The following is a 24,432-nucleotide window of genomic DNA, read 5'->3' as shown; positions in this document are numbered from 1 at the left end:
TATCTATCACACGTAGCCAATTCAATAGATCCTACTGATTTTATTGCCGTCATAAATTCTGGTAGGCGTTCTACGAATACTTAAAGAAGGCTTCATTATTTACGTTGTCCAGCCCTGAAGACGTCACTGTACTTTGTAGTCAAAACATTGAGAGATAAGGTTTAAACTAGTGGGGTGTGGGGTTAACAAACCGGGTTGTACGAACTAACCAATTCAACATACAATAAGGTACTTGGATACATTATACGGACACTGATCAACTGATGGCTATGGACTTTAACAGAACCATCTTCTTCCTAACGAGTAAATAGTAATACTCTCAGACGTACGATTCAATAGACCATCTTACCTAGATATCTTACTATATAGTACGCCATTACTAACCACGCAGCAATTGAATGCTGCTAGATATTATTCATTACACATACTTTACAACAGACCCTGCTTCTGCAAATCATAGTAGACCTTCTCGGGCATGACATTACCTTCGGCATCTTCCATCTGCACCACGCTCCCGTCATCTACCTTATCCTTGCGCTTTTCCTTTTGTATCTTCTCCCATAACCTTAGCGCCTCGTCGATTCCTATAATGTCTCGGAAGAGGCTCGTGTTCGTGATTCCTAAACATTTCAGGCCGTAGATATGACGCGCCTCGTTAAAGTGCTTGTCGAAAGCTCTCCTTCCCATATACACAAAGTTACCACAGATCTCGCAGGGGAACTCGACACCGAGACCGTGAAGCTTGTACAGCCAAAATGGAATAGGCTTGCCATCCCAGGCGAGTGGTAGCTTAAGCGGATTGTAGATTTTATCCTCGTCATCGTTGTCTTCTCCATCCTCAGCGTCTTTAGGATTCGACGCAGCCGCTGTAGCGCTGAACAGATTTTCTAGTTCCTGTTGTCTTTCACGCTCTGTCATACCTTGCTTTCGTTCGACATTCACCTTTGTGTCGCTTCGTTCGGTACTCATCGCACTAGCGAGGCGCTTTACTCGGAATTCCCTTTCTGCGATGGCGCGCTCTTTTAGTCGTTGAATCGCTGTATTTCCATTGCTGGTATCGTGAAGCTCGTTTCCATCCTCTTTAGACCCGCCTTGTAATCTCTGCGCGCGCTCCGCTGCTGCTCTGACGTGTTTCTTGCCGGAAAGATGGCCCTTATATACGTTCTCATTCTTGAACCCTCTCTCGCAATCGCTGCACCATACGGCTTCAGCTGCAGATGCCTGCGCCGCAGCGCTGCTAGGCTTTCCGTTCTCATCTTCCTTCCAGTCCGCAATTTCATCCTGTTCCCAAGCAGAATCAAATTCTTTATCGAAGTCGGTAATCACCTTGTCGATATTTTCCAACGGCCTCGTCTTCCTCATGAAAGCCTCAAGATCTAGAGCGAGCTGATTAACGTATTTGAAGTATTGGTCGGTCAGCTTCTCGGATCTCTTTAGCCCGCCAGCACCAGGCGCGAAGTTATCAAACGAGTCCAGGTATTGGAGATAACTTAATCTTTTCGCGTTAGGGAGATTAAGGTACATCTCGTGGCAGATATGTAGATCGAAGAAACGGCCGAATGCTTCCTCGCCTGTAAACAGAGTATCTACAATGCTGGGTTCGGATTCGGCATCGGGTCCTTTTTTAGGTCGGTACGCGCGCTCAAGATTCTCGACGGGTTCGTTGGGATACTTGGTATGAAACCTCTTGATATCGGATAGCTGCTTATAGAATTCCTCCATCGGATCACCACTTCCAATTTGTTGGACCTCGCGTGATCTCGTTCCATCCACATCGCGATAGATAGTTAGGAGTCTGGTAGATTGCGACGATATACGATCAAGAAACTGTGCTATTTGATGGTCTCTCGCTAGACGGTCTCGTATCTGAAGAATGGAGTTAGCAAAATGTTACTTATAAGTAAATCTAGGGGACTAACATGTTTAGGTTCATCGCCAATTCGATCTGCGACGCCCTGTTCGAGGCGTTCGAGGTCCTCATGTAAGAACCTTTGCTCTTCTAACAGCATCTTAACTTAGTTGACCACTGCTAACCCTATTGCAAGCTTCGTAGTGATTAAATCGATGTTGTAAGAGGAAGATTAAAATTTCAACATGGGAAAAGAATGATAATGAAGCTGATCGAAAATTGGTAGAGCTTCCATTGAAGTTGAATTTGTTAAAAACCAATTAGATCGCGTTCCCTAAGTTCACGTCGCCACAGCACTAATGATAGGTACTTTATACATTCAGATAGCGCATTTTCCGTGCATTCAAGTGGGTCAACCACCTCTAGCTACGCTGCTATTCTGCTATTGCATATTTTAGTAGGGTTTTTAGCACTAAGGCTCCATAAAATTCTTGAGGATAACATCAAACTCAATTTCCTCAACTACGAATTGATCAGCTCTTGTTTGCATTTCTTTACATCAAAATACACGCGACCAGATCAATTCCATATAACATATACCATACCCAATATTCATCATGGCGGAAGGAGGCGGTATCGATCGTCGCGCAGACGAGAAGATGGAATTTTCTACTTCGAAAGAGGTTACGGTTCACCCAACCTTTGAGTCCATGTCATTGAAAGGTGAGGCTATCCATCTAATTATATATCGCCAACTCTTCTCTTCGGGGAAATATTAACCATCGTTCTATTTATATAGAAAACCTCCTTCGTGGTATTTACGCATATGGTTACGAGTCTCCCTCTGCTGTCCAATCCCGAGCTATTGTTCAAATCTGTAAGGGGCGCGACACTATTGCTCAGGCGCAATCTGGTACCGGAAAGACTGCTACATTTTCTATTTCTATGCTTCAAGTTATCGATACTGCGATCCGCGAAACCCAAGCCCTCGTCCTTTCCCCGACTCGCGAACTAGCCACTCAGATCCAGTCTGTTGTGATGGCCCTAGGCGATTATATGAATGTCCAATGTCACGCTTGCATTGGCGGAACAAACGTCGGGGAGGATATCCGAAAACTTGACTACGGCCAGCATATTGTCTCCGGTACTCCTGGTCGTGTGGCGGACATGATTCGCCGCCGTCATCTGCGAACCCGCCAGATCAAGATGCTCGTACTCGATGAGGCAGACGAGTTGCTCAACCAAGGTTTCCGTGAGCAGATCTACGACGTTTATCGATACCTGCCCCCTGCAACCCAGGTTGTTGTCGTCTCGGCTACGCTCCCTTACGATGTCCTAGACATGACAACCAAGTTCATGACCGACCCTGTCCGTATTCTGGTTAAGCGTGACGAGTTGACGCTTGAAGGTCTCAAGCAGTATTTTATTGCTGTCGAAAAGGAGGACTGGAAGTTCGATACGCTATGCGACCTCTACGACACTCTCACCATTACTCAGGCCGTCATCTTCTGCAACACCCGACGAAAGGTAGATTGGCTAACCGACAAGATGCGCGAGGCCAATTTTACCGTCAGCAGCATGCATGGAGACATGCCACAGAAGGAACGGGATAGCATTATGCAAGACTTTAGACAGGGCAACAGCAGAGTTTTAATATCAACAGACGTTTGGGCTCGCGGTATCGACGTCCAACAGGTCAGCTTAGTGATCAACTACGATTTGCCCAGCAACCGAGAGAATTACATCCATCGTATCGGTCGAAGCGGTCGTTTTGGCAGGAAGGGCGTCGCAATCAACTTTGTCACAAGCGAAGATGTTCGAATCCTTAGAGATATCGAACGTAAGTATTACTCTAAGTATCACTACCAAATATTGTGCTTTGCTAACGGATGACAAGTATATTACTCAACTCAAATTGATGAGATGCCGATGAACGTGGCGGACCTTATTACTTAATTGCTCTAACGAGTGATTCTGCTTGGAACTGATGCAGTCATATAGCAGTAATTAAACGAGGTTAAGAGAGTGTCTTGGTCGTGGGAGGAAATGGGCATGTTGTCTAGAAGTAAGCACTGAGTTGATATCGCCATCATATACCTGAACTGACCCGTATACATAGCGCCGTATTTCGGTCATAGCACCGCTCGCTTAATCCGATACTTTACAGACTGAGTTATTACTCGAGTTAGGAGACCTATCCTCTATATGTGCGTATGAAACTTGAATTTTCGAGTGCCTAATAACCAAATGGACTTCTACAAGGAAATCAACATACGACGATGCATAGTATAGCTCAGGACAAAGCTGACGGTAGCTACTAACCCGTGCCTGGCCTCAGTAAGGTTAGGTTCATCATGATCATATAGTGTATACTCGCTCTATTTTTTTCGACGATACTTGAATCATCAAGGATGAAGTTCTACTAATCTGATATCTTAAGTATACAAGTCTTGATCAACATCATAGGCCTATTACACGTTAAATACGTACATAAGACAGGTAGGCGGAACATGCTGGACGACGCAAATTAAAACCCCTTTCTGTTAATAGCAAACAGGATCAATCATTAGTTGCTTAACTGTTATAGGACGAAGTAGACATTAATATCATTTGAATTAATCTGAGTGTTCCCATGGAAACCATTTAATCTTTCATATCAAAGATGAGTGTAAAGAACTTCCCGACCTCGAGTATGTAGACATCCATGTCTCGTATCAATAACAGATACGCCCACGCTTAAAGATAGCACTAAGGAAACAAGCTTGTATGGGACGGACGTCAACTAGGTCTGCTCCAACCAAAGCTCCATCACAGCCAAAGCACTTCCAAGCGGCTTCGAGACTTTGACAAGTTTCAAGTTCGGATCTGCCATCTTGAATAGTTCCTTCCAGTCGTCAAGATTACGCTCTACGCTGTTGAAGAGAGCCATCATCGCGATATCAAGGGTCCTAAGGAGATAATATTAGCTTAGCTGCTTATGCTGGGCAAGGCACCGTACCTAGTTTTGCGTTCTTCAAGCGTGCTCAGCGTACCGCTATGTATCGCAATATTATCCATAACCACGATTCTAGCATCAGGCTTACTTCTTGCACCACACAGCTGTGCTTGCAAGATACGCACTGCATCTTGGTCCGAGTAGTGGTGCAATATGCGCCTCAAGAGGTAGACATCTCCCGAAACGGTCTGCGGCTCGAAGAAGTCGTACGCCATAAACCTTAAGCGATCCCCTAACTCCTCTACGTCGACCTTCTCGGCGAGAGCGGTGTTTGAATCCTGTACGACGAAGTTTAACGTAGGGCTGTAGGAGGCGATTGCTTTCGAGCAGTGACCACTACCCCCGCCTACATCGACGACGGTTGAGCCAGGCGGAAGCGCATCCCAATCATATCCAGTTACCAAGTGGTCCACACTGAGTTGCCGCCGCTTAGCCATACCTGCCATCGCACGCGCGTACCGGTCTGCCTTCATAGATGTCTCGGTATTCATACGCTGCTGCGTGAGGAAACCGGCCGTGGGTTGTTCAATACCAGTACATGCGAGATCAAGTGCCGTCTGTTGTTGAGCACTACTCATCACACCTTGAATAGTAACGGGAGCAGCGATATCATTACTACCAGCACCAGCCGTACCGGTAGACCATCTTCGGCTCATAGCCCGGGTCTCGGTAAAGAAAGCGCTAGACCGAAGAGACTCCTGGGTTAGCCACTCGACGGCAGCACCGGTATCCTCGTCTAGCAGAACGCGGGAGTTGCGGTTATGCGCGACGATACGGGTACCTGGTTCGCGGAAAATATGGTACGTCATGAGAAGCTGTAACACCCGCGTGCACTGCGAGGTATCAACGCCGGCTGCGCAAGCCAGGTCCTCGTATGTGATGGGCGTGCCGTCTGCAGGGACGAAAGATGCTAACCGGAAGTGACAAACATACTGTAGCGCTGCGTGGACACGGTGACCTTGCGCGATTCCCATTACATCTGCTAGAAGTTAGTGTATATTGTTCCCTATGCGAGAATACCATCGGCCAATGAGTGTGATTTGTTGAGACGTACTGAGAAAAAGTTAGCCAAGTAATTCTATAGATTAGGTACCTAGTAAAGACGGAATATGATCATAAGTATAAAAGAAATGGTCTAATTCCTCTCCATCGTACTAACCATTCAATAGGACCAGTCACCAGATGGTTCAACTTGTCGCAGGCTTCGAGCAGTTTCGACCTCGCGATGCTGAGGCTTTTATCGCCATGATAGTCTGTGTAAGCATGACGCGGCAGGCTAGTCTCGAGAATCTCAGCTTGCGTCCTGATGATATCCGCAAGAGCGGTAACTGTCATTTGGTCACCCATCAGAACTGATCTTAATCTGGATAAATAACAATACTCTTTTTTTCTTTTACCGCTCTGTGATTGTTGAGTTTTCTGAATACCGGAGCCCCAAAGTTTGGGAAACAGGTCGAATGTCCTAGAATAGCATGAAGGTACAGTCTAGACTTATAAAAGCCGCACGGGGTATCTTGCCATCCCATAAGCATGTCGCACAAGTTTGTTATCTGAACCCCTTGGCCGCCACCCGGTTTCTCGGGGTACGGAGTTAATGATTGGAGACATGCCCATTGGTAAGTAGAGTACGGGGTTCCCACGGGGAGTTTGGGGGTCCAGGGGGCACCCCTCGGCCGATGGAAGTAGCTGATTGTCCAGATGGTTCTAAATGAGGGGAGCAGAAGCCGGTTACGCGGGACCGTTCCGTCGAGTACAGTCAAACGTATTCCCAACCACCCGCACCGCCTTGGCATCCCTTTACGTGCGCAGCTACTGTGCGTACGAGGGTATGACAGGTAGCTTGGCAGTCGGATCGAGGTCTCGGATATCTTGGTGCTTGATCTTACGAATCTTAGATGTTATGCATAACTTGAGTATTAATTGGACTTGGCATCGTCTATTCGAGTTTCTCGCGATCGGCGCGGTATAAACGGGTATAACGGCGTACTCATGTCGGAGTACTAACCCCGAAGTTTTTTTTTTTGGTATTCTTCCTCAGTTCGCTCGCAACAAACAATCCCTTTGGAGATGCTGTGAGATTGCATTCGTTAGAAAGATCGAGCTCAAAAAGGATAGGGAAATTAACATAGGATACGGGGACACGAATCATGACTAGAAAATTCCGTTCTTCTTTTATTCGTCTTTATTTGTTTCTCGTAGTCTCGATTTAGATTATGAAAGAGACATTGTTGACTATTGAAACAATGGAAGAAGATAGATTTTCAGAACAATGCTATTAATTCGATATTTAGATGCCAACCAATCCGATTCAGCTAATACCTGAATTCTAATATACCACTCACTGATACAAAATACTATTAACTCTAGAGATATGGCTGCATCTAACATAAAGATGCCAGCCTTTGGCATAACCGTAACTGAGAAGGTCAAGAATAAGGATCACATAAATTCGCTCCTTCGGGAATGCCGCGCTCTGCTTAACAACTACCGGAAGAACCCATCCGAACACTACCTCGAGGATGCTTTCACTGCGGTACAAGATGCCTTAATCATCGCAAACGACCCAGATGCCTGTGAGTTTCCTCCTCTTGCGACCTGTTACCTTTACAAGGGCCATGCCCTATGGATTATGAAGAGATATCAAGAGGCTCAAGATTCGTATCGCCTTGCGTCCAAAACGCTTGGCACCAGCCCCGCTGATCGTAAAGCTTCAGAAAAAGCTGTCTCCTATGTCGTGGAAGTTGACGAGAGAGTTCGAGAGGAGAAACGTAAAGGTGGCTTATGGTCAGAGACCTACGATTTGGACTTCCCGCACGTTGATAGGCGGGTACAATCTCGTTATAAATACCGCGGCGAGAAACGAATCAACGTCGGATTACACTATGCCTGCCCCCCTATTCAAGACTTGGGTGCGAAAAGGGTTCCTTGTATTGAAGTACCCGAGTTTCTTCATAAGCCTATTCCTGCAAGCCCTGTTAAGTGCAATGTACATTGGACTGAAGAAGTAGCATCTCCTACTCAGGGAGGTAGAACGCTCAGAAGTATGCGAGGACGATATATAGATTCAAATAGTCTTTGCGTACCATGATAACTTTGGACATTTATGAAAATAATAAAATAATTTGTTTTAAACCATTTAGTATGGATTATGATGTGTATTTGCTTGACTCACTCATTAGCATAGACGTTATAGTCTATAGTAATCGTCAACTTTGAGCTTCGTATAGATCTGTTTCAACTACAACACCGGAAACGTTTGTTGTTTCTCAGAACCAAGTATCTATAGTATTTATTACTTGGGTATTCATACTTGTAAAGTCATTATGTCGTGTAATCAACTGCTTAGAATACGCCTGCTTTTCCTATCCTGAACATGTAACTCTCATCGCAAGACTTGCCAACTCGATCCCATAAATCATGCACAAATTCTTTTTCATATCTCATTAACCCTTTGCATTAATTCATTACACAGCCGAGGTGCTGCGTACGTGCCCACGGAAGCCGTAGTGCCAGTCGAAGATAACATTGAAGAATAGGAAGAAGCTAGGTTATAAGTCAGTAATGATTTAGACGTAACTTCGAATGTGATACATACAAGGCGATAAAGCTAAAGGCCTCGACGGTATGAGCAAGCTCGCCAGCATAGTCGGATGACCAATCCTCAGCCGTAAAGACAACGGCGACTAGCCAGAGGTAGGAGAATATGACGTTGAATATAAGAATAGAACCCGGATAGGAGCCGATGATGAAAGAGACCAAGAAGAAGGCAACGGTAAGAACAGACTATTGAGTTTCAAGTTAGCTGATTTGTATCAAGAGTTATTATTAAGATTACTAGGACTTACGATAACTTCTTCGTAAATGATATGACCAGAAACATAGTTGTTTAGAGAGATGAAGTAGGAGATAATTCCCATAACAATGACGGCCGAAATCCAAATTAATGCATTGCTAATGAGGAAGAAGGGAGGTAGCCCAAATCCTGATCCGTTAGTTCGAGCCATTGCTAATGAGTAGGTAGCTATGCTATCGGATGAAACTGGATTGGTAGAAGTATTGCCGTTTGATCGTTAAGTGGCACCAAGTAGATTTCCAAGAAGATCTAAGGATTGACAAGAGATTTAGCGGTAAAGGGATAAGAGCAGCGAGGCCTTAATATATGAGTTCTCAGATCGGATCACGGCACTGCAGGCTGGCTTGCGTCTTTGATATTTAGGTTATGTGACTTACACGTCAACCGTCGACTCCATTTCTTGAATTTGAAGCCTGCAGGGGGTTTGTTAAGGAACCTATTAAAGACCTAGAAAGGTGTACTTGACCGCAAGTTTCTGGGCGCTAACGCGCGGTAGATCTGGCCGCTAAGAGTTTGAAGCTTTGACAGGGCCAATGCCGACGAATGAGGCTGAAGATTTGGACTATATTACGTCACGACAGCATGATTAATGAAGTATTATAGGTAGGGCTGCGCTGGTCGAACAGTTCCGTCCCAGCCTGCTGCATTTCTATTGCATTTCTGCTCGTTGACTTGTCAATTGACCAGCAAACGCCTTGAATCCCTGCTTCGAGGATGTTAGGCACGCGTATGGTAAGAAAAGACGTGACGGGTAGGAATTAAGACTACAAAAGATTGTAGAGGAATGATTGAATTGCAAAGATCTACTAAAACAAGACTATATTGTAGTAACAGCTCTCAACGAGAACCTCTTATGTCTTCTTTAACCTACCAAGAACCAAGCTGCCAAGGCACCTGTTCTTATGCTTTGTTTGGGCACAGATGGGAGCTGGGGTGTTTGGAAGATGTAAATCACACTGTGAGGGGTATCAAACGATCAAACGATCGAATCGTCGTTCTTTAGCTTCATCAAGCACGACTCTTGTTCTAATCGTTCGAGGTTATGATACCATGTCTTCAAGTTCCAACCACTTACACTGATTAATAATACAAGTATTTCGCGTGAGTATAGCACTCTCGGCGATGCAACGTCCACAAAAATTAGGAGGGCTGATAAAGACCTGTTTATCCTTCACTTTACCGTGTTGAACTATCACAGCAGCCAGAGCAAGCCGAGCAACCCAGTTCTTATGAGACTTGGTAATGATAACACTTTCAGGCGCATTGATTACTTGGTCCCAGGTTTCAAGAGCCATCCAATTCCCGAACGATTTATCTGAATCTTCGTGATGGCACGGAGGCAAATCGGAAGGGCGTCGGATAAGATGGCTATTGAGTGCAGCTCGAATGTCGACGTCGGCTATCCATTTTCCAGCATCTCTAACCTGAACAACTGCTTCTACGATGTCGGCACCCATACTCCTTTTCCCGTAAGACTCCTGATATATAGGTCACTAGGATGTTAAATGTTATTTGGTGGAGATGTTACTTGAAAGAGCAAAGTATCAGGACATTCGAAATATTATGGCAAAATACAATTGTGAATATGTCTCCTGATTTTGGGAAGACTTTTACCATCCAAAATTACCTATTCAAGTAAAACTTATGCTAGAATCTTCGAATGGGTTTGTATCTTGCCATATAAATAAGGCAATACGATACTTATTAACTGCTTCAAGTAACATCTCCACCAAATAACATTTAACATCCTAGTGACTGTAGTAGAGGAGACGTCCACTCTGTAAACGAGAGATGCATCGATGTACGCGTAAAACAGTCTTCTGGTTTCCCGTCAAAGGGAGACGCTGGTTGCATACAAAATCCAGCCGAGCGCTCTCTAATTTCGGGCGTCGAAGGTGAAGCCAGAACAACAAGTCCAGGACGAGATGTGGTAGAAGAATGTTGTATCGGTAAAGATTCTTATAGCCAGGCTTAAGTACCTAGGTATTTACTTAGGTAACCTTAGGTAACCTTAGGTACCTGTAACGGCGTAATCTAATACCAACCACACTGCCGGAATTAAGTGGAGACACGGCGATGCTGACAAATTAATCATCGGAGGTGTAAACCTATTAATAACTTTGATAACTTCTAAGTATGAACAGCGCTGCTTATGAATATAAACCTTTCATCGTAAACCTCTTTAGTATTTCAAAATGTCAGTCAACGCCACACCGTTAGATTCAATACATTTCTGCAATTTATGTAATAAACCCATCGCTACAGGTTAGCTGATTTCTCCTTTAACTTCGACCGGAATGTGATATTGATTATATCCCCCTATTAGAATCCGCTTATAAGCGGCATATCGCCTACTGCCGCAGGGCTCAAAGTCGTCCTAAGAAACGACCTCGCTCTTGTAAAGAATGTCACTCCGCAAAAGCAAAGTGTAGTTTCGAGACCGAGTGTTCGCGTTGCAAGGTTAAAGGTCTACATTGTGTCTACGAGACCTCCTTTACTCCTTCGCGTGGTCCTGGTGCCGGCCCTGGCGTTGGCTCTGGCGCTAAAAACAGCACCAGTAATACCGTATCTGAATCGACAGATAATTATGATAATGAAGAATGCAATTCGCTCACATATACCTTCGGCGCTTCGACGAGCCTCGAGCTACCTATTACGTCGCCTCGGTCCTTGATCGAGCTTCGTACTGACCCGGTTGCCTGGCATAGCGCCAAGTTCATCTTGGAAACCATGAGAGGACTGCCCCTGACGATGCTCAGTAGGGAGAGCTTCTCGTGGTATAGTCACGGCTATTGGTTTCAATCTGAGCTTCCTCGCGACATCGCCCAATGTTCAGCACTAGTGAATCTACATAATAGGCATCAAGACCCCGTGAAACAATCCGTATGGGCGTTGATAAATGAAGAAAACCGGAAGCTTCTCCGCATCTTACCAACATGCTCGCTGAACGATCTCATCTCGTCGATGCACGCGCAGATTATATATATGATCATGTTTGCTCTGGATAACGCTGCCACGCCAGAAGTGCCCGAGATACGTTTACAGATGCTCATGACCTTTGACGTACGTTATGGCTCCTATGTATGAAGTCTGCGTGCTGATTTAAACAGCTTTATGGGAAAAGGAGTAAAGAATTCGATTCGATGGTATGGTTCCCCGTCAGCGACTTTGATAATCCTGGCGTGACTTGGGAAGAGTGGGTTTATACCGAGTCGCGGCGAAGGTATGTTTAGCTAACCTTCTCCGATGATTTCCGACGTCTTCTGATTTTTATTTAGATGTGCCGTTACTTGGTTCCTCTTGAGTCGCGTGATAGACCTCAAGTTTGGGGTTATGTGCCCCAGCATCAGCAATTACCGCGCGCTCCCGCTTCCTTCCCCGGACTCGCTTTGGAGTGCTAGGACACGAGCGCAGTGGGAAAATGCCCGCGTGATTCATCTTGAACGGAATAACTCGTCGCTGCGGACATTTGGAGATCTAATAGATGCTCGATTATGTCCTCATAACTCAGACCGCGGGCATGAGCTGAACAGATGGTATGCAAACTGCGACAAGCTGGGACTTCTCTTAACCCTGGCCACCACCATGGTGTAAACAAGGGCTCAATGACTGAAACAACGATTATTTCAAGTATACAATTTAGGAGTATAATTTTAATCTAGTAAAAATTAAGTCGGTGACAGGTCACGACTACTTCATTCTCTAAATACTACTAGGAACACTTCTAGGAACGATTAATGATTACACTGTTATATACCCCGTTATGCCTCTCGATCTAGTATATGTTATTCATCGTAATAATCGATTATGAATGCCACTTATCTTCCCCTTATTAATGCCCGCAAGACACGGTTAACGCCGTCTCATTCATCAAGTTCTGGATAGACCTTCGTATTACTCAAAAAACTAGGTCCACTCATGCCAGTTCGGATCAAAACTAGAGAGAATACTCTTGCCCTCGAACTGTGGCCCCTCAGCATCAAGTATGAAACCCATCTCGCACCTATCAAACTCGATCTTTCTCGACTTGTCATCATAGAAGGCGTCGAACCGCGGGGAAAGCGCATCTTCCAGACTGGCAACATTACCAGCCGGATGAAGTGCCTTCCATGGATAGATACAGGTCTCTGCCTTGCACGACTTCAAGACAAATAGTAAAGAGTCCAGTCTAGCAACGACTTTCTCGAGGGGCGCTCCAGCTATGGTTTCGGGGGCGTCTTCGTCGGGGTGTAGGAGATTGATCATCTGGCCTGGATCTGTGGTTAGGTCGTGTAGCTCTCGCTCGTTGTTGCACCACACCTGGTAATGTAGGTTGTACGTCTTGCTAATAACACGAAGAGCTTTATAAGTGTTATTTGTATGTAGTCTCGGGTACGAATCGAGTACCTGCCCCTCATTTGAGGCGAATCCCCAGTGTTCTATTGAAGTATGCTCATGACGAGTCTCCTTAGCTTCCGTGAGACTTTCTTCGGTAAGCGGGATGGCAAGTCCATCGAAATCATCCCTCATAGGAACGCCTGCTATTTCTAAAAAGGTAGGTGCTAAATCGGTATGAGCAGTTACGATATCGCTGCTCACGTTTTTTGGAACTCCAGGTCCCCGAATGATAAGCGGAATATTGACGTCTTCTTCAAAACTGCACTGCTTTGCTGGTTGCATCCTATGCTGGCCGATGTGATAGCCATTATCTGTCGAGTAGATTATATACGTATTATCTAGGATTTTGAGGTCGTCTAGACGTCGGACAAGCGAGTCTACAATTTCGTCGACGCTTTGGAGGGTTCGGAGTCTCTGGAGATAGAAGTAATCGTTATAGTCGACCGTTTCCTGGCTCTGTTTTGGTAACTTCCGAATCCAACTGGCACCTGATGGTTTATCCGGGTTGAAATTATCAGTCCGCGGGACCTTGGCACCTTTGAATAGGTTGGCATGCCTCTTAGCTGGCACCGGGGGTGAAAACTCGACCTTCTCTAAATCACCATGACCACCATCCTTAAAATTAGGAGCCCATATATTTGCATGAGGACTGACTGGAGCAACACCAAGAAAGAACGGCCTCCCAGTTTCGAATGCTTCATCCAATAGCCCCAGTGCTTTAGCTGCGAGGACATCAACACTATGTTGTCCTTCAAAGCTCACTGGCGGGTCCTGGTTCCTCTGATATGTACTATTCATATACCAATATGTGAATGGATCCAATAGAAAGTCCTTTAATAATTAGCACACGATCCAACGATTACGACCAAACATTGGAACTTACAGAAGCAGTCCAGCCAGCAGCATGAGGCGAATGGTAATTATCAACCGAGTGTGCATTAAAAAGCTTTCCCGTATAATATGTTTCATAGCCCGACTCCTGAAGCCAGACTGGAAGATAGTTATCATTCAACCCTTGACTAACAAACTTAGGGTAACCGCCTATTACTCGTTAGCATGGTCTGGGACTCTGGTCTAAGTTTTCATACCGTATGGCGGAACTACATTGGTAACATTCGTGTTATGGGCGTTTTTACCGGTGAATATAGTCGTGCGAGAGGGACAGCAGAGCGCAGTCGTGCAGAAGTGTCTCTTATAGAAAGTACCTTGCTCAATTAGATGTTTTTTTAAGAATGGCATATACTCAACCGAGTTCAAATGTAAGTCTTGGTCATCAGTGAGAATGAATACAATATTAGGTCGTGATCTTGATTGTCCAGTCCAGCCATCTGTAAGGGTTATTGGTTTTTGATTGGCCGGTCCAAATGTTGCTGTTCCATAGGCCAAATATGGAAGAAAGAGAGAAGTCAATATTTTCATAGTTACTATCCAGGCTCTGGGTTAAATTAGAATTGCCCGAATGATGTATGTCAGGCGTTCTTCAACTACCATCCGACAAGTTGATCATATGCTCTCATCAGCTCTTAGAATATTATAATTGTGACAAGTATAAGAGCTAGGGTATGTTGACACTCTTTCGGATCTCAGTATAATGAATAAGGAAAGATATAGCTGTATGCGGCACAGCAAGTAACCAACCTGCAGCTATTTACCTCTGCCGGATCTTGCCCCTTTACCCCGCATTCTTATATACCTAGGATGCTGACAGCGTGCGATATACTGCTATATTGATGAATAGTTGCTTGCTATGGGTAACAGGGCGGCCATCTCACTTTCTACTAAGGTCTGAAAGTCAGATGCGTTGGGTAATGCTGTCAATACTCGATAGTCGATATTGAACAACTTAACTCTTTTATCGGCTCTCAAGGCGGCACAGCCTCGGCTCCAGAATGGGTAATGGAGTTTCTGATGTATCTCCGAGTTAAGTTGGCTGAGCGGTAACGTAGTATTGGGGTACATATGAATCCGGGGTAGTTCTTAATCAAAATTCCTATATCCATGTACTCAGATATCGGTCTTACATCGAGAGCTTCTGACTATCAGCTTCGAGCCTCAAACTTATAATGGCTACCGTTATCCCAGTACAGATATCTGAAAAGTCAATCTTAGCCGACGATGCCGAACTTGGACCCAGTGAAGAGAGAATAGCAGAAGCAGTTCCTCAGCTAGGCAATCCCGAGGTCACAAAGCTATGGTTTCAGAAGGCGAAACAGCATAACCTCGACGATGTTGCGACTCAGGTATAAATATAACATAGTCTTGAACGACCGCAAATACTAATAAAAACAGCCGAGCGTCTACGACAACCCCGATGTGGCACTTCAGTATAAGCCTCGTGATGATTGGTAACAGAACCTTTCAGTTAAATCTAAGTTCTCGTTGACAAGATATAGGGAAAACTTACATCGGTTTGATACGAGAGCAAGATGGACTTGGAGAGAAGAAAATAAAGTCGTCCGGAAGATTGACTGGCGCATTATGACCTGGACAGCAATAATGTTCACGGCCATGGAATTAGATAGGGCTAACCTGGCGCAATCCCTAACCGACAACTTCCTAGATGATCTCAACCTAAGCACAAACGGTATGTAACCTTGTTCTGTATACGCTTGAAGTGATTTCTAGGACTGATGTCGAAAGACTACAACTTGGGAAATACCCTATACGCGCTGTTCTTTCTAGCTGGAGAATTCCCTGCACAACTCCTAGCGAAATGGCTTGGACCTGATCGATGGGTTCCATCCCAAATTGTACTCTTTTCGGTTGTATCTGCATCTCAGTTCGCCCTTAACGGCCGCGCATCTTTTCTTACGTGCCGCGCTCTATTGGCTCTTCTACAAGGAGGGTTTATCCCGGAGGTATGTTACCGCCTGTTTGAGAGCTATGTACTTCAACTAAAGAACATCGGCGAGTAGTGCGTACTTTATCTCTCGTACTTTTACAAACATCACGAACTTACTATACGTCTGGGCTTCTTTTGGAGTGGCATGTTCATAGCGGATATCCTCGCTGCTATAATTGCGTTTGGGTTACTTCATATGCGGGGCGTAGAGGGTCGTTCGGGCTGGCGATGGCTTTTTTTGATTGAGGTGAGATTAAATTCTTCTAATCTAAAACACGAACTAATATGTAGTAAGGGACTCATAACTGGGACTATTGGATTATTATCTTATGTCATGATGCCACCGGGTCCGACTCAAACATCAAGTTGGTCAAGAGGAAAGGATGGCTGGTTTACACCACGGTATGGAATAGGCACCCACTACCTCTTATTAACTAGCGAAGGATCAGAGGATACTGATATCTATCAGCGAGGAGACCATCATGGTAAATCGAATTATTAGAGACGACCCAAGCAAAGGTACAATGCATAATCGACAGCCCATCACTCCAAAATTACTATGGAAGAGCTTGACAGATGTTGACCTCTGGTAAGAAGCTATGTCCAGCAGGATGTAGTATATTACTGACATGAATTAGGCCACTCTACGGCATTGGACTTACCTTCAACATCCCAACGTTCTCGCCGCAACAATATCTTAGCCTTTCCTTACGAGGTCTCGGCTTCGATACATTCCAGACAAATCTCCTATCAATCCCATACCTAGTCTTAAAGAGTAGGAGAACCATCTCAACCCCTTTAAAGAACCCCTGCTAATATCTTAGTCTTCAACATGATGGCATTAGCTACGCTTGCAGAATACACGGGACAACTTGCAGCATGCGCATCAATCTTCCAGTTCTGGTGTCTACCTTTCTTAATATACTTACGCGTCGTAGATACGACTGCAGTGTCGAAGTGGTTAACATGGGCCATGATTTCATTATTGCTAGCAGCACCTCTAGGTAGATAACCCCCCCCCCCCCCTTCCCCCTACCTCCTACCCCTTAATACAAGTATTAGAACGTACTCATTCTCTATAGGTCATCCAGTACAAGTCGGATGGGTATCCCGAAACTCGAATGCTGTCCGATCAAGGACTTTGGGAGTCGCCTTATACAATATGTTCCTTCAAGCAGGAGTAATCATTTCTTCCAACATCTACCGAGCAGATGACGCACCACTATACAGGAGAGGAAATAGCATATTAATCGGTATCTTGTGTCTGAATTTAGTGCTCTATGTTCTAGCAAAGGTATATTATATCTGGAGGAATCGCGTAAGGGAACGCAAATGGGATGCTATGACTCCTGAGGAAAAGCTGGTCTATCTTGCCGACCACCAAGATGTCGGGAACAAGAGGTTGGACTTTAGGTTGGCCTCATAAGCATCATATATAGTAACATGGCAGATCTACGTTAGATAATGAGATGCATCCCCCGTACATATTCGGGGGTTTTGGTGGTGAAGATCAAAGGCTTGCAACATAGCCTTCGCAAATGCAAGGGCTGCCGATACTGCCATAATATGCATGATCTGGTGACTCGCACCGAATATATCAAACACTCGAGGATACCATCGTTCCGGGAACTACATATCTGTTAATGATCAATCACCTCTTAACGCAAACTGCTACTAACCTTGGCGGCGTATACCACTACACCCGTACCATTAAACAAAGTCGTAGCCGCTATCCAATTAAGCCCAACCCGACGACTCTGTTCATCGAACCCGTGTTTCAATAGCCCGATTAAGTTCGGAGCGACAACCGCGCAAAACCCAAACGTAGCAAAGAGTACAGCACGCGCATGTCCCGTTTGCGCTCCGCCTATCGAAGGGTGGAACGTCGCATACGAACATAGTCCAGCGAGGATGGTGTTAAAGGTCCAATAGGCGATCTTACTTCCCCAGTCGCAAGGCATGCTATAATAAATAAGAGCTATATTTGCTCCCCATATCAGCAGTATGATTCCTTGATAATCCAGCTTGACACCAAGGGAGTACGCGGCTTCGCTATGGCACATGAAAGTGTGGAACCTAAACTCGTGTTAGGTGTTTTATCCTCACATACTGTTCGCGAGTAGACTAACATAGTCGAGAGCGTAAAGCAGACGCCTACCCCTAGGAAGTATATACTGCAAACTATGATATCGGCCGTAGTCGCCACTTTATAGCGTGGTGGGATCTCAGTCCTAAAGACGTATAGGGGTAAAGCAAGGAAAATAACCGCGCCGACTACGTGAGTGAGAATATTAACTGCTATCTATCAGCAATGACACCAGTTTCTACTAGGTCAGCCGCCAGACCTGTCTCATTATGTAAATAGAACCAGCTATGCAGGCACGACCATAACGAAGCACACTCCGGTCGATATCCAGTCCGTAGGTGCTCACAACCGCGCCTGATTTCATGGAAAGTAAGCACTAGCCCCTGTGATTCCGACACAGGTCACTTACTGCTTCCAGGGAGCTGTATGGTCGAGTTAGTAACGTACCTAACTTCAATCTCATATTCTGTATGCGCTGAAAACTTACGAAGATGCTCCCATTCTAAAAGTCGTATCAACTTCTCATTTTGTTGCTTGCTTGTTGTAGGTGGATGAGGTTTCTGTATGGTAGTCTCATCCTGACGGGGCCTTCGAGCTCCATAGTTCTTTGGAGGAAGGGCCTCAAACCCTGTAGTCTTCTGAATTGCCATTCCCGTACTTCATGCGCTGTATTATATCAAGAAGACTAAATTTATAGACATCAGTATAAGTAGGGAATATCCAAGTTAATTGAAACAGAAGAGGAGGATTGAAAAGCTTAGATGGGTATCAAAGGCTGTAACATACAGATACCGGTAATGCAACCCCTGACACGAACCCCTGTTGTCACTAAAAAGGCCTCATCTACAAAGCGAAATATCGCTAGACGAGCCTAATAGCAACATTCAATAAGCTATGTAGCTACCCCCAGTGGGACATAGCAAAAACAGGGGACCAAAATATTATATTATGACAAGAATGAAAACACCAAATACTATTTCTGCCATTCACTAACGACGCTTCATATCCCAGGCTTCCCATCAAGATTCATCTTCGGATCCATGTATTCCCCAGCTCAACCAACAGTTACCAAGATCCCACCAAAAGTACAGATCCCGTTTCCTGTTCCACACCGCCGAAAACTGAGTAGAATATATCCCAACCAAACTCATATATCGTGGAGACCCCTCCGTTTCTTCGATACATCTAAGGATCTAAAGGCTAGTAAGTATTCAGACCCTAGTCGATCCACTTATCCGATAGTCCCACTCTATTCACAGTAGATTTTATACTCGTATTCGCTTTCAGCTTATTGGTTCGAGCACGCCTGTCTCAGCTCGCAAGATTGAATTCCTCAACGTGCATGGAAATGCCCAGTAAAGTAATAGAGATGTTTAAAGACCAATCACTCTTCACTACCCCGTTAAGCCGAATCCTCTATACAATTTCCACCTTGGTATTGTCTCGTAATGGTCATCAGCATACAAGTTATGGTCTGTACCTACCAAAGCAAATCTACAAGTCATGCAAGATAAAGAAAAGCCAGTAGTAAATATTCCGTATATTTAATACACGTACCTCTTCTCTTATCGCTTCCGGGGGTATCTATAGTCTAAGCCAAAAACCCGCCTTGCTTTGTTCCGGCCAATGACCCTATTGCAATCCATATGCTACGATGCTAGAAACTTCCCCTTTTCAAGCCTAAACGCCGGCTGGCCCAATCCAAGAAAACAACCTTATAGGACTCGTCCGCTAATCTCTTAACAACAAAAAAAAACGCTTTCAACTAATCCTTTCTAATCATGCCGTCTGTACTCGTTTCCCTTTATGAATCGCCGACCCATACGCACCAACGCTACCCGGGGGTCTTCGACTTCGCTGCGCTGAGCTGGACGACGTAAATAAGTCGTAAAATCTATTCCTGTTCGATGCACCTTCGCTTACAATAGGGCTTAGAGGCCGCCCCTGCTCGAAATCGGCATCATTGTTACTGATTTGGCCTTCCGGATCTCCCAAAGGAGAGGCTACGCGACCCTCCTCAGCCGCGTGTTCTTTCAACACTTCCGAAACTCCCCCCTGGCGCTCGATCTCTTGCCAGATATCTTGGTCTCGCGGGTAGTATATTCGTTGAAAAGCCGTAAGGCCAAGTTCGAACGCAACTACGGCAGCTATCGTAGCACCGGCTGCCGCCCACCAACCCAGCTTATTCCCGAACTCGTTCACAAAAGAGCCGCGCACAACGTACGGACCAAATTCCACTGGATGAATTGCTCCAATAAGTAAATTCCAGAGAAACCAACCTATGATTGAAAGGGCAAATCCGACGAATGTGATTACCGTTTTGTGATGGCATTCCAATATCCTAAATTGCAATTCGTTAGAAAAAAAGAGAGTAAATCAGCTGAGTACTTAACAACTTACAGAATCTTGATATTGATTAATACCACGGCAATGGTAAATGCTAGCTGTCCGAGAGGGAAGAGCGAATTACCCTCCGTGAACAGAATATCTTTGAAGTAGCCCCAGACCATCATATAGATGACGACCGTGTCTACCGCGCCCGTAAACATCCACATCACATACTTCTTGAGGTTGAACGCCTCGCTCCGCTGACCAAACGAATAGAGCTCGGGGATAGCGAGTAAGGTCTCCGCCTTGAGATCTTTCTCGAACATACCGAGCAGGATGACAGGTAGAGATGTAAAGAGTGCGTTAAACACAGTTAAACTCCACGACTCGTAGATCGACGTACCCGTATAGCCGTTCCAACGTTGATACTGGGCTTGAATGATGTAAAATACCAGCTCTTTCCAGAACGTTGCAAGTATGTATTTTGCAGTGCGCAAGTACATCCATCGGCCGTGGACGAGAAGAAGTCGTTGAAGGAATCTGAATTGAGCGATAGAATAATCAGCAACGCGGGCGGCCTGGAGACCTTCGCGGCCAGATATGCCTATTCCTACGTGGGATTCTTGGATCATGGCAATATCGTTTGATCCGTCACCGATGGCTAATGTCAAAGAGGATGGTACCGTTTCCCGGATGCATCGTACCAACCCTGCTTTTTGAGACGGTGAAGCTCGGCAGCAGATGACAGAATCCATACGAACGGCGAGATCGTAAAACATTATTTTCAAAGTTTCGCCCTTTTCAATCTCACCTAAGGTGTGTCCGTCGACGACCAAGACGGAATGAGCTATCGTACCACGAGTGACATCGACCAAGATGGACTTAATCTTCTGCTTCAATTTACTCAACACTTTCGACTCTTCCGGCTCGTCCGTGGAGGCCTCGAGGATGTAGATTTCAGAAAAGGGCTTAGCCAACCTTGCCGAATGCGCAATATTGATTGCCGTTTCGCGTTTGTCCCCAGTCAACATCCAAACCTTGATATTTGCCCTACGAAGCTTTTCAATTGTCTCAGGAACTCCCTGTTGGAGTTTGTCTTCGATGGCAGAAGCACCGGCAAGACTGAAATCATTCTCGATAAGTTCGGCCGCTTTCTCGATGCGTGATTGCCTATTCACCAGGCTCGTAGTAGCGGCTCTATAGTTACCCTTCCACTCCTCGTACTCCTCGTCACTGATGTAACGATAAGCAAAAAGGAGGGTTCTCAAGCCTTCTGAAGCAAATTCGCCAATGTGCTGGAAGCACCTCTCAAAGATAGCACCGTCGTCGGCGGCTATAACCTCGTCCACAACTCCATCGTAAACCTCGCTATCTCCCGTAACTAATACGGGAGAGAGAGCTATAGACTGTCGGGGAGTACCAGCATCCATATCGTATATTGGTGCATCCTCTAAATCCAACGTCTCACGCCTCGTCAGCCAAGTGTCGAGGTCATCCGAAACGGCCGAGCGGCGATTCGCTTCGACGGATTTACGTCGACTGCCTTTTCGAAAGACACTACTACGCTTATTTAAGCTTAGACTATTCCTAGGACTATACGTCCCGCTTAGACGACTCATAGCCCTCTCAACTTCTACGCTTTTCCGTTTGCTAGCTCTTCGTTCCACAGTGGAGGCTTTCTGTTTAGCTAGGAGCGCATTTCGCAAAAGGGCGATGATGACATTATCGGCGCCCTTACAAAATACGCAGATTTTGTTATCAGGCATGCGTATGATGATTGACATTCGCTTCCGTTTACTGCTGAACTCGATCACGTCCAGTACCTCGTACGTCTCGGTGAGAAGCTCTCCTTCGGGGCTTTGATGCTGGAGCTTGATAGACTGCGTTGGTCGATCAATGAGGAGGTAACCTAGATCGCGAGCAGCCTGTACCAAAGCGAGTTCGTCAGGGGACGCAGCTTGGAAAGCTATTTCACCGTCCTCTTTGACTTCCGGCAAGCAAGTATGACATAGTGCCACGCAGAGGAGAAAATGCCGGGCCTTTTTTGAAAAGGTCGTATTCGGGTTTCGTCGAATATACTCGATCAAGGCTTCCGTCTTGGGTATAGGCGGAGAATGTCCCGACAGAGTTTTTGATGCCCAAGAAGACTGATCCTGGTTATTAATCAGCGGAGTCTCGATACGTTCATCTCTATCGGGTATCGCATTCGTCTCTGGTTCTCCGTTGATACGCCGGTTTGGATTCTTAATATTCATCTTGGATATCTTTGCCTCGTATGCTAGCTGATCTCGCTTGATATCCATGTCATGTAACCAAGCCGTCCCTGCAACGCTGAGCTTCCGAAATCGCATCTTGTTCTCTGTCAGAGTCCCAGTTTTGTCGGAGAAGATATAGTTGACCTGGCCCAGGTTTTCTAAGATGGTGGTCGTATTGACAACCATAGGCGTATCGGTTTCGGGATCGTACATCTCCACATCACCTAGCAGAAAAAATTGCCCGACCTTGATGATCTCGAGACTTACATACAGGGATAATGGGATGAGGGTATTGAAGGCAATAATGAAACCGAACCATATTTGCTCAAATGGTACGCCAGCACCATGAAGATACGGAGCATGTATCTCGTAGTCATTCCGCCACCCATAATAGCCAGCCATGCAGCCAATAGTAAGAACCAAGACAACCAAAACAAGAAGAAAAACGATCTTATTAAGTAAACTTTGCATCTTGGGAGCTTTTGCGCGAACGTCTTTATTCGCATTCATACGTATTTTGCATTCCTCGCCCGTGTTTATAACCAAGCCGATCAACTCGTCAGTATTCCGCAGAATCGATCCTCGATATACGACATCGTTCATGGTGAGCGGACGAGTCTCGCCGTTGAGAGTAGCACGGCCTTCAAATTTATACAGATCGGCATTAGGATCCTCAGATACGATCTTAGCTTCACAATTCTTTAACTTTTCAATCGTGTCGCAATGCTTAGCAAGCAAAGAAGAGGCCTGCTTGCTCTTGAGATTTGTCTCGCCGTCAAGGGCCATCGTTTCAATATATGCCACTCCGTTATGACCGGTCGCGTGAAGGATAACAATATCCGCAGGTACGCTATCGTCTCTCCGCAGCCGAACAATGTCTCCCACTCGAATATTTTGCCATTGGATGGTCGCCCACGGAGATTCCTCCCGATTCCCGCTCATATCTTGCAGCTCTGCCATTCCCTCTTCCTCTTCCCGCTCCTTACTACGGTTTTTCTTGGTCAAGCCTACCAACCAGTTCTTACTCGACGTCTTTTCGACCGTACCATCAGGATCGAGAACCCACGCGGGGGCTAGATTCTCCGTCTTGTCCAATACGTACCTTCTATAATCATCATAACCTTCTTTCGCCATACTAATAGAGACGAAAACGAGTAAGGGTATGAGAGTAGTGAACGAACCCGTCGTGCTCAAACCCGGTATCAACTGCAGTATAGCAATAACCAAGAAGTAAAAATTTGCCAATTTACTAAACTGGAAGTATAGCTGTTTCGGCATGAAAGACCACTTGGTGTATCGACTAGAGCGTATGAAATTCGAGACGTAGTGGTTACTACGCCGTTCGTCAATCAGCGGCACCTTACGGACGGCACCGCCGCTGATGGGTATATGACGACCATCGCGGCTCTTCGGGAGAGGCTTCTGACGCAGAAGTCCTTCAATAATCCATTTTTGATAGCGATCATTAAAGAATGCTTCAAACCTAGCTCGCGGTCCCCGCGCTCTTTCTCGTTGCCTATTGATCCAAGCGCCATAGTGATTCAGCGAAGCGGTACTGTCTTCGCTATCCTGACTCCTCCTACCACTATCTTTCACATCCTTCCGTCCCTCTCTTTCTTCCGGGGTATCAAGAGCATAGTCCACATGCCGTCCTTCCTCTCGGGTTCCGGCCGAGCTCGACGAGGAGGCATGGGCCTCAGAAGAGCCGTTGGGATCCATTGGTAGATTAGAGGGAGTGGAAATAGAGGCATCTATTCCACGGTGATCTTCCTCTTGGGGGATGTCGGTAGAAAATCGTACGCGATTCGCCGAGTTATCGGTATTCGTTCGTTCCGGTCGCCAGCTGC

The 24,432-nt window shown here is 45.7% G+C and overlaps 8 protein-coding genes across 8 annotated transcripts; 3 read left to right on the top strand and 5 right to left on the bottom strand.

Moving 5' to 3' along the window:
- Positions 1 to 429: 429 nt before the first annotated feature.
- On the bottom strand, positions 430 to 2,009 carry GL218_06418 (Pre-mRNA-splicing factor sap61; the record flags this gene model as incomplete). The annotated part of the gene is made up of 2 exons (XM_033583129.1): positions 430 to 1,866; positions 1,920 to 2,009. The coding sequence occupies 2 exons, from the start codon at positions 2,007 to 2,009 to the stop codon at positions 430 to 432; spliced, it is 1,527 nt and encodes a 508-aa protein (XP_033433526.1).
- Positions 2,010 to 2,466: 457 nt separating this feature from the next.
- Positions 2,467 to 3,805, top strand: GL218_06417 (ATP-dependent RNA helicase FAL1; the record flags this gene model as incomplete). The annotated part of the gene is made up of 3 exons (XM_033583128.1): positions 2,467 to 2,572; positions 2,649 to 3,689; positions 3,747 to 3,805. The coding sequence occupies 3 exons, from the start codon at positions 2,467 to 2,469 to the stop codon at positions 3,803 to 3,805; spliced, it is 1,206 nt and encodes a 401-aa protein (XP_033433519.1).
- Positions 3,806 to 4,631: 826 nt separating this feature from the next.
- On the bottom strand, positions 4,632 to 5,818 carry GL218_06416 (Sterigmatocystin 8-O-methyltransferase; the record flags this gene model as incomplete). Its single annotated transcript, XM_033583127.1, has 2 exons — positions 4,632 to 4,797; positions 4,848 to 5,818. 2 exons carry the CDS (start codon positions 5,816 to 5,818, stop codon positions 4,632 to 4,634), a joined length of 1,137 nt encoding a protein of 378 aa, XP_033433520.1.
- Positions 5,819 to 8,308: 2,490 nt separating this feature from the next.
- Positions 8,309 to 8,848, bottom strand: GL218_06415 (uncharacterized protein; the record flags this gene model as incomplete). Its single annotated transcript, XM_033583126.1, has 3 exons — positions 8,309 to 8,387; positions 8,440 to 8,627; positions 8,690 to 8,848. The coding sequence occupies 3 exons, from the start codon at positions 8,846 to 8,848 to the stop codon at positions 8,309 to 8,311; spliced, it is 426 nt and encodes a 141-aa protein (XP_033433517.1).
- A 2,813-nt stretch (positions 8,849 to 11,661) lies between these two features.
- Positions 11,662 to 12,291, top strand: GL218_06414 (putative c6 finger domain protein; the record flags this gene model as incomplete). The annotated part of the gene is made up of 3 exons (XM_033583125.1): positions 11,662 to 11,760; positions 11,808 to 11,920; positions 11,976 to 12,291. The coding sequence occupies 3 exons, from the start codon at positions 11,662 to 11,664 to the stop codon at positions 12,289 to 12,291; spliced, it is 528 nt and encodes a 175-aa protein (XP_033433518.1).
- A 312-nt stretch (positions 12,292 to 12,603) lies between these two features.
- Positions 12,604 to 14,493, bottom strand: GL218_06413 (Arylsulfatase; the record flags this gene model as incomplete). The annotated part of the gene is made up of 3 exons (XM_033583124.1): positions 12,604 to 13,905; positions 13,958 to 14,115; positions 14,163 to 14,493. The coding sequence occupies 3 exons, from the start codon at positions 14,491 to 14,493 to the stop codon at positions 12,604 to 12,606; spliced, it is 1,791 nt and encodes a 596-aa protein (XP_033433523.1).
- A 644-nt stretch (positions 14,494 to 15,137) lies between these two features.
- GL218_06412 (uncharacterized protein) lies at positions 15,138 to 15,989 on the top strand (the record flags this gene model as incomplete). The annotated part of the gene is made up of 4 exons (XM_033583123.1): positions 15,138 to 15,314; positions 15,364 to 15,419; positions 15,468 to 15,658; positions 15,715 to 15,989. The coding sequence occupies 4 exons, from the start codon at positions 15,138 to 15,140 to the stop codon at positions 15,987 to 15,989; spliced, it is 699 nt and encodes a 232-aa protein (XP_033433524.1).
- A 3,847-nt stretch (positions 15,990 to 19,836) lies between these two features.
- On the bottom strand, positions 19,837 to 24,304 carry GL218_06411 (putative phospholipid-transporting ATPase DNF3; the record flags this gene model as incomplete). Its single annotated transcript, XM_033583122.1, has 3 exons — positions 19,837 to 19,869; positions 19,926 to 20,343; positions 20,403 to 24,304. The coding sequence occupies 3 exons, from the start codon at positions 24,302 to 24,304 to the stop codon at positions 19,837 to 19,839; spliced, it is 4,353 nt and encodes a 1,450-aa protein (XP_033433521.1).
- Positions 24,305 to 24,432: the final 128 nt, after the last annotated feature.

The sequence above is a fragment of the Daldinia childiae genome, assembly GCF_008694065.1.
Source record: "Daldinia childiae strain JS-1345 chromosome Unknown Scaffold7, whole genome shotgun sequence".
Lineage (NCBI taxonomy): Eukaryota > Fungi > Ascomycota > Sordariomycetes > Xylariales > Hypoxylaceae > Daldinia > Daldinia childiae.
This window is presented reverse-complemented; position numbering and strand designations above follow the sequence as displayed.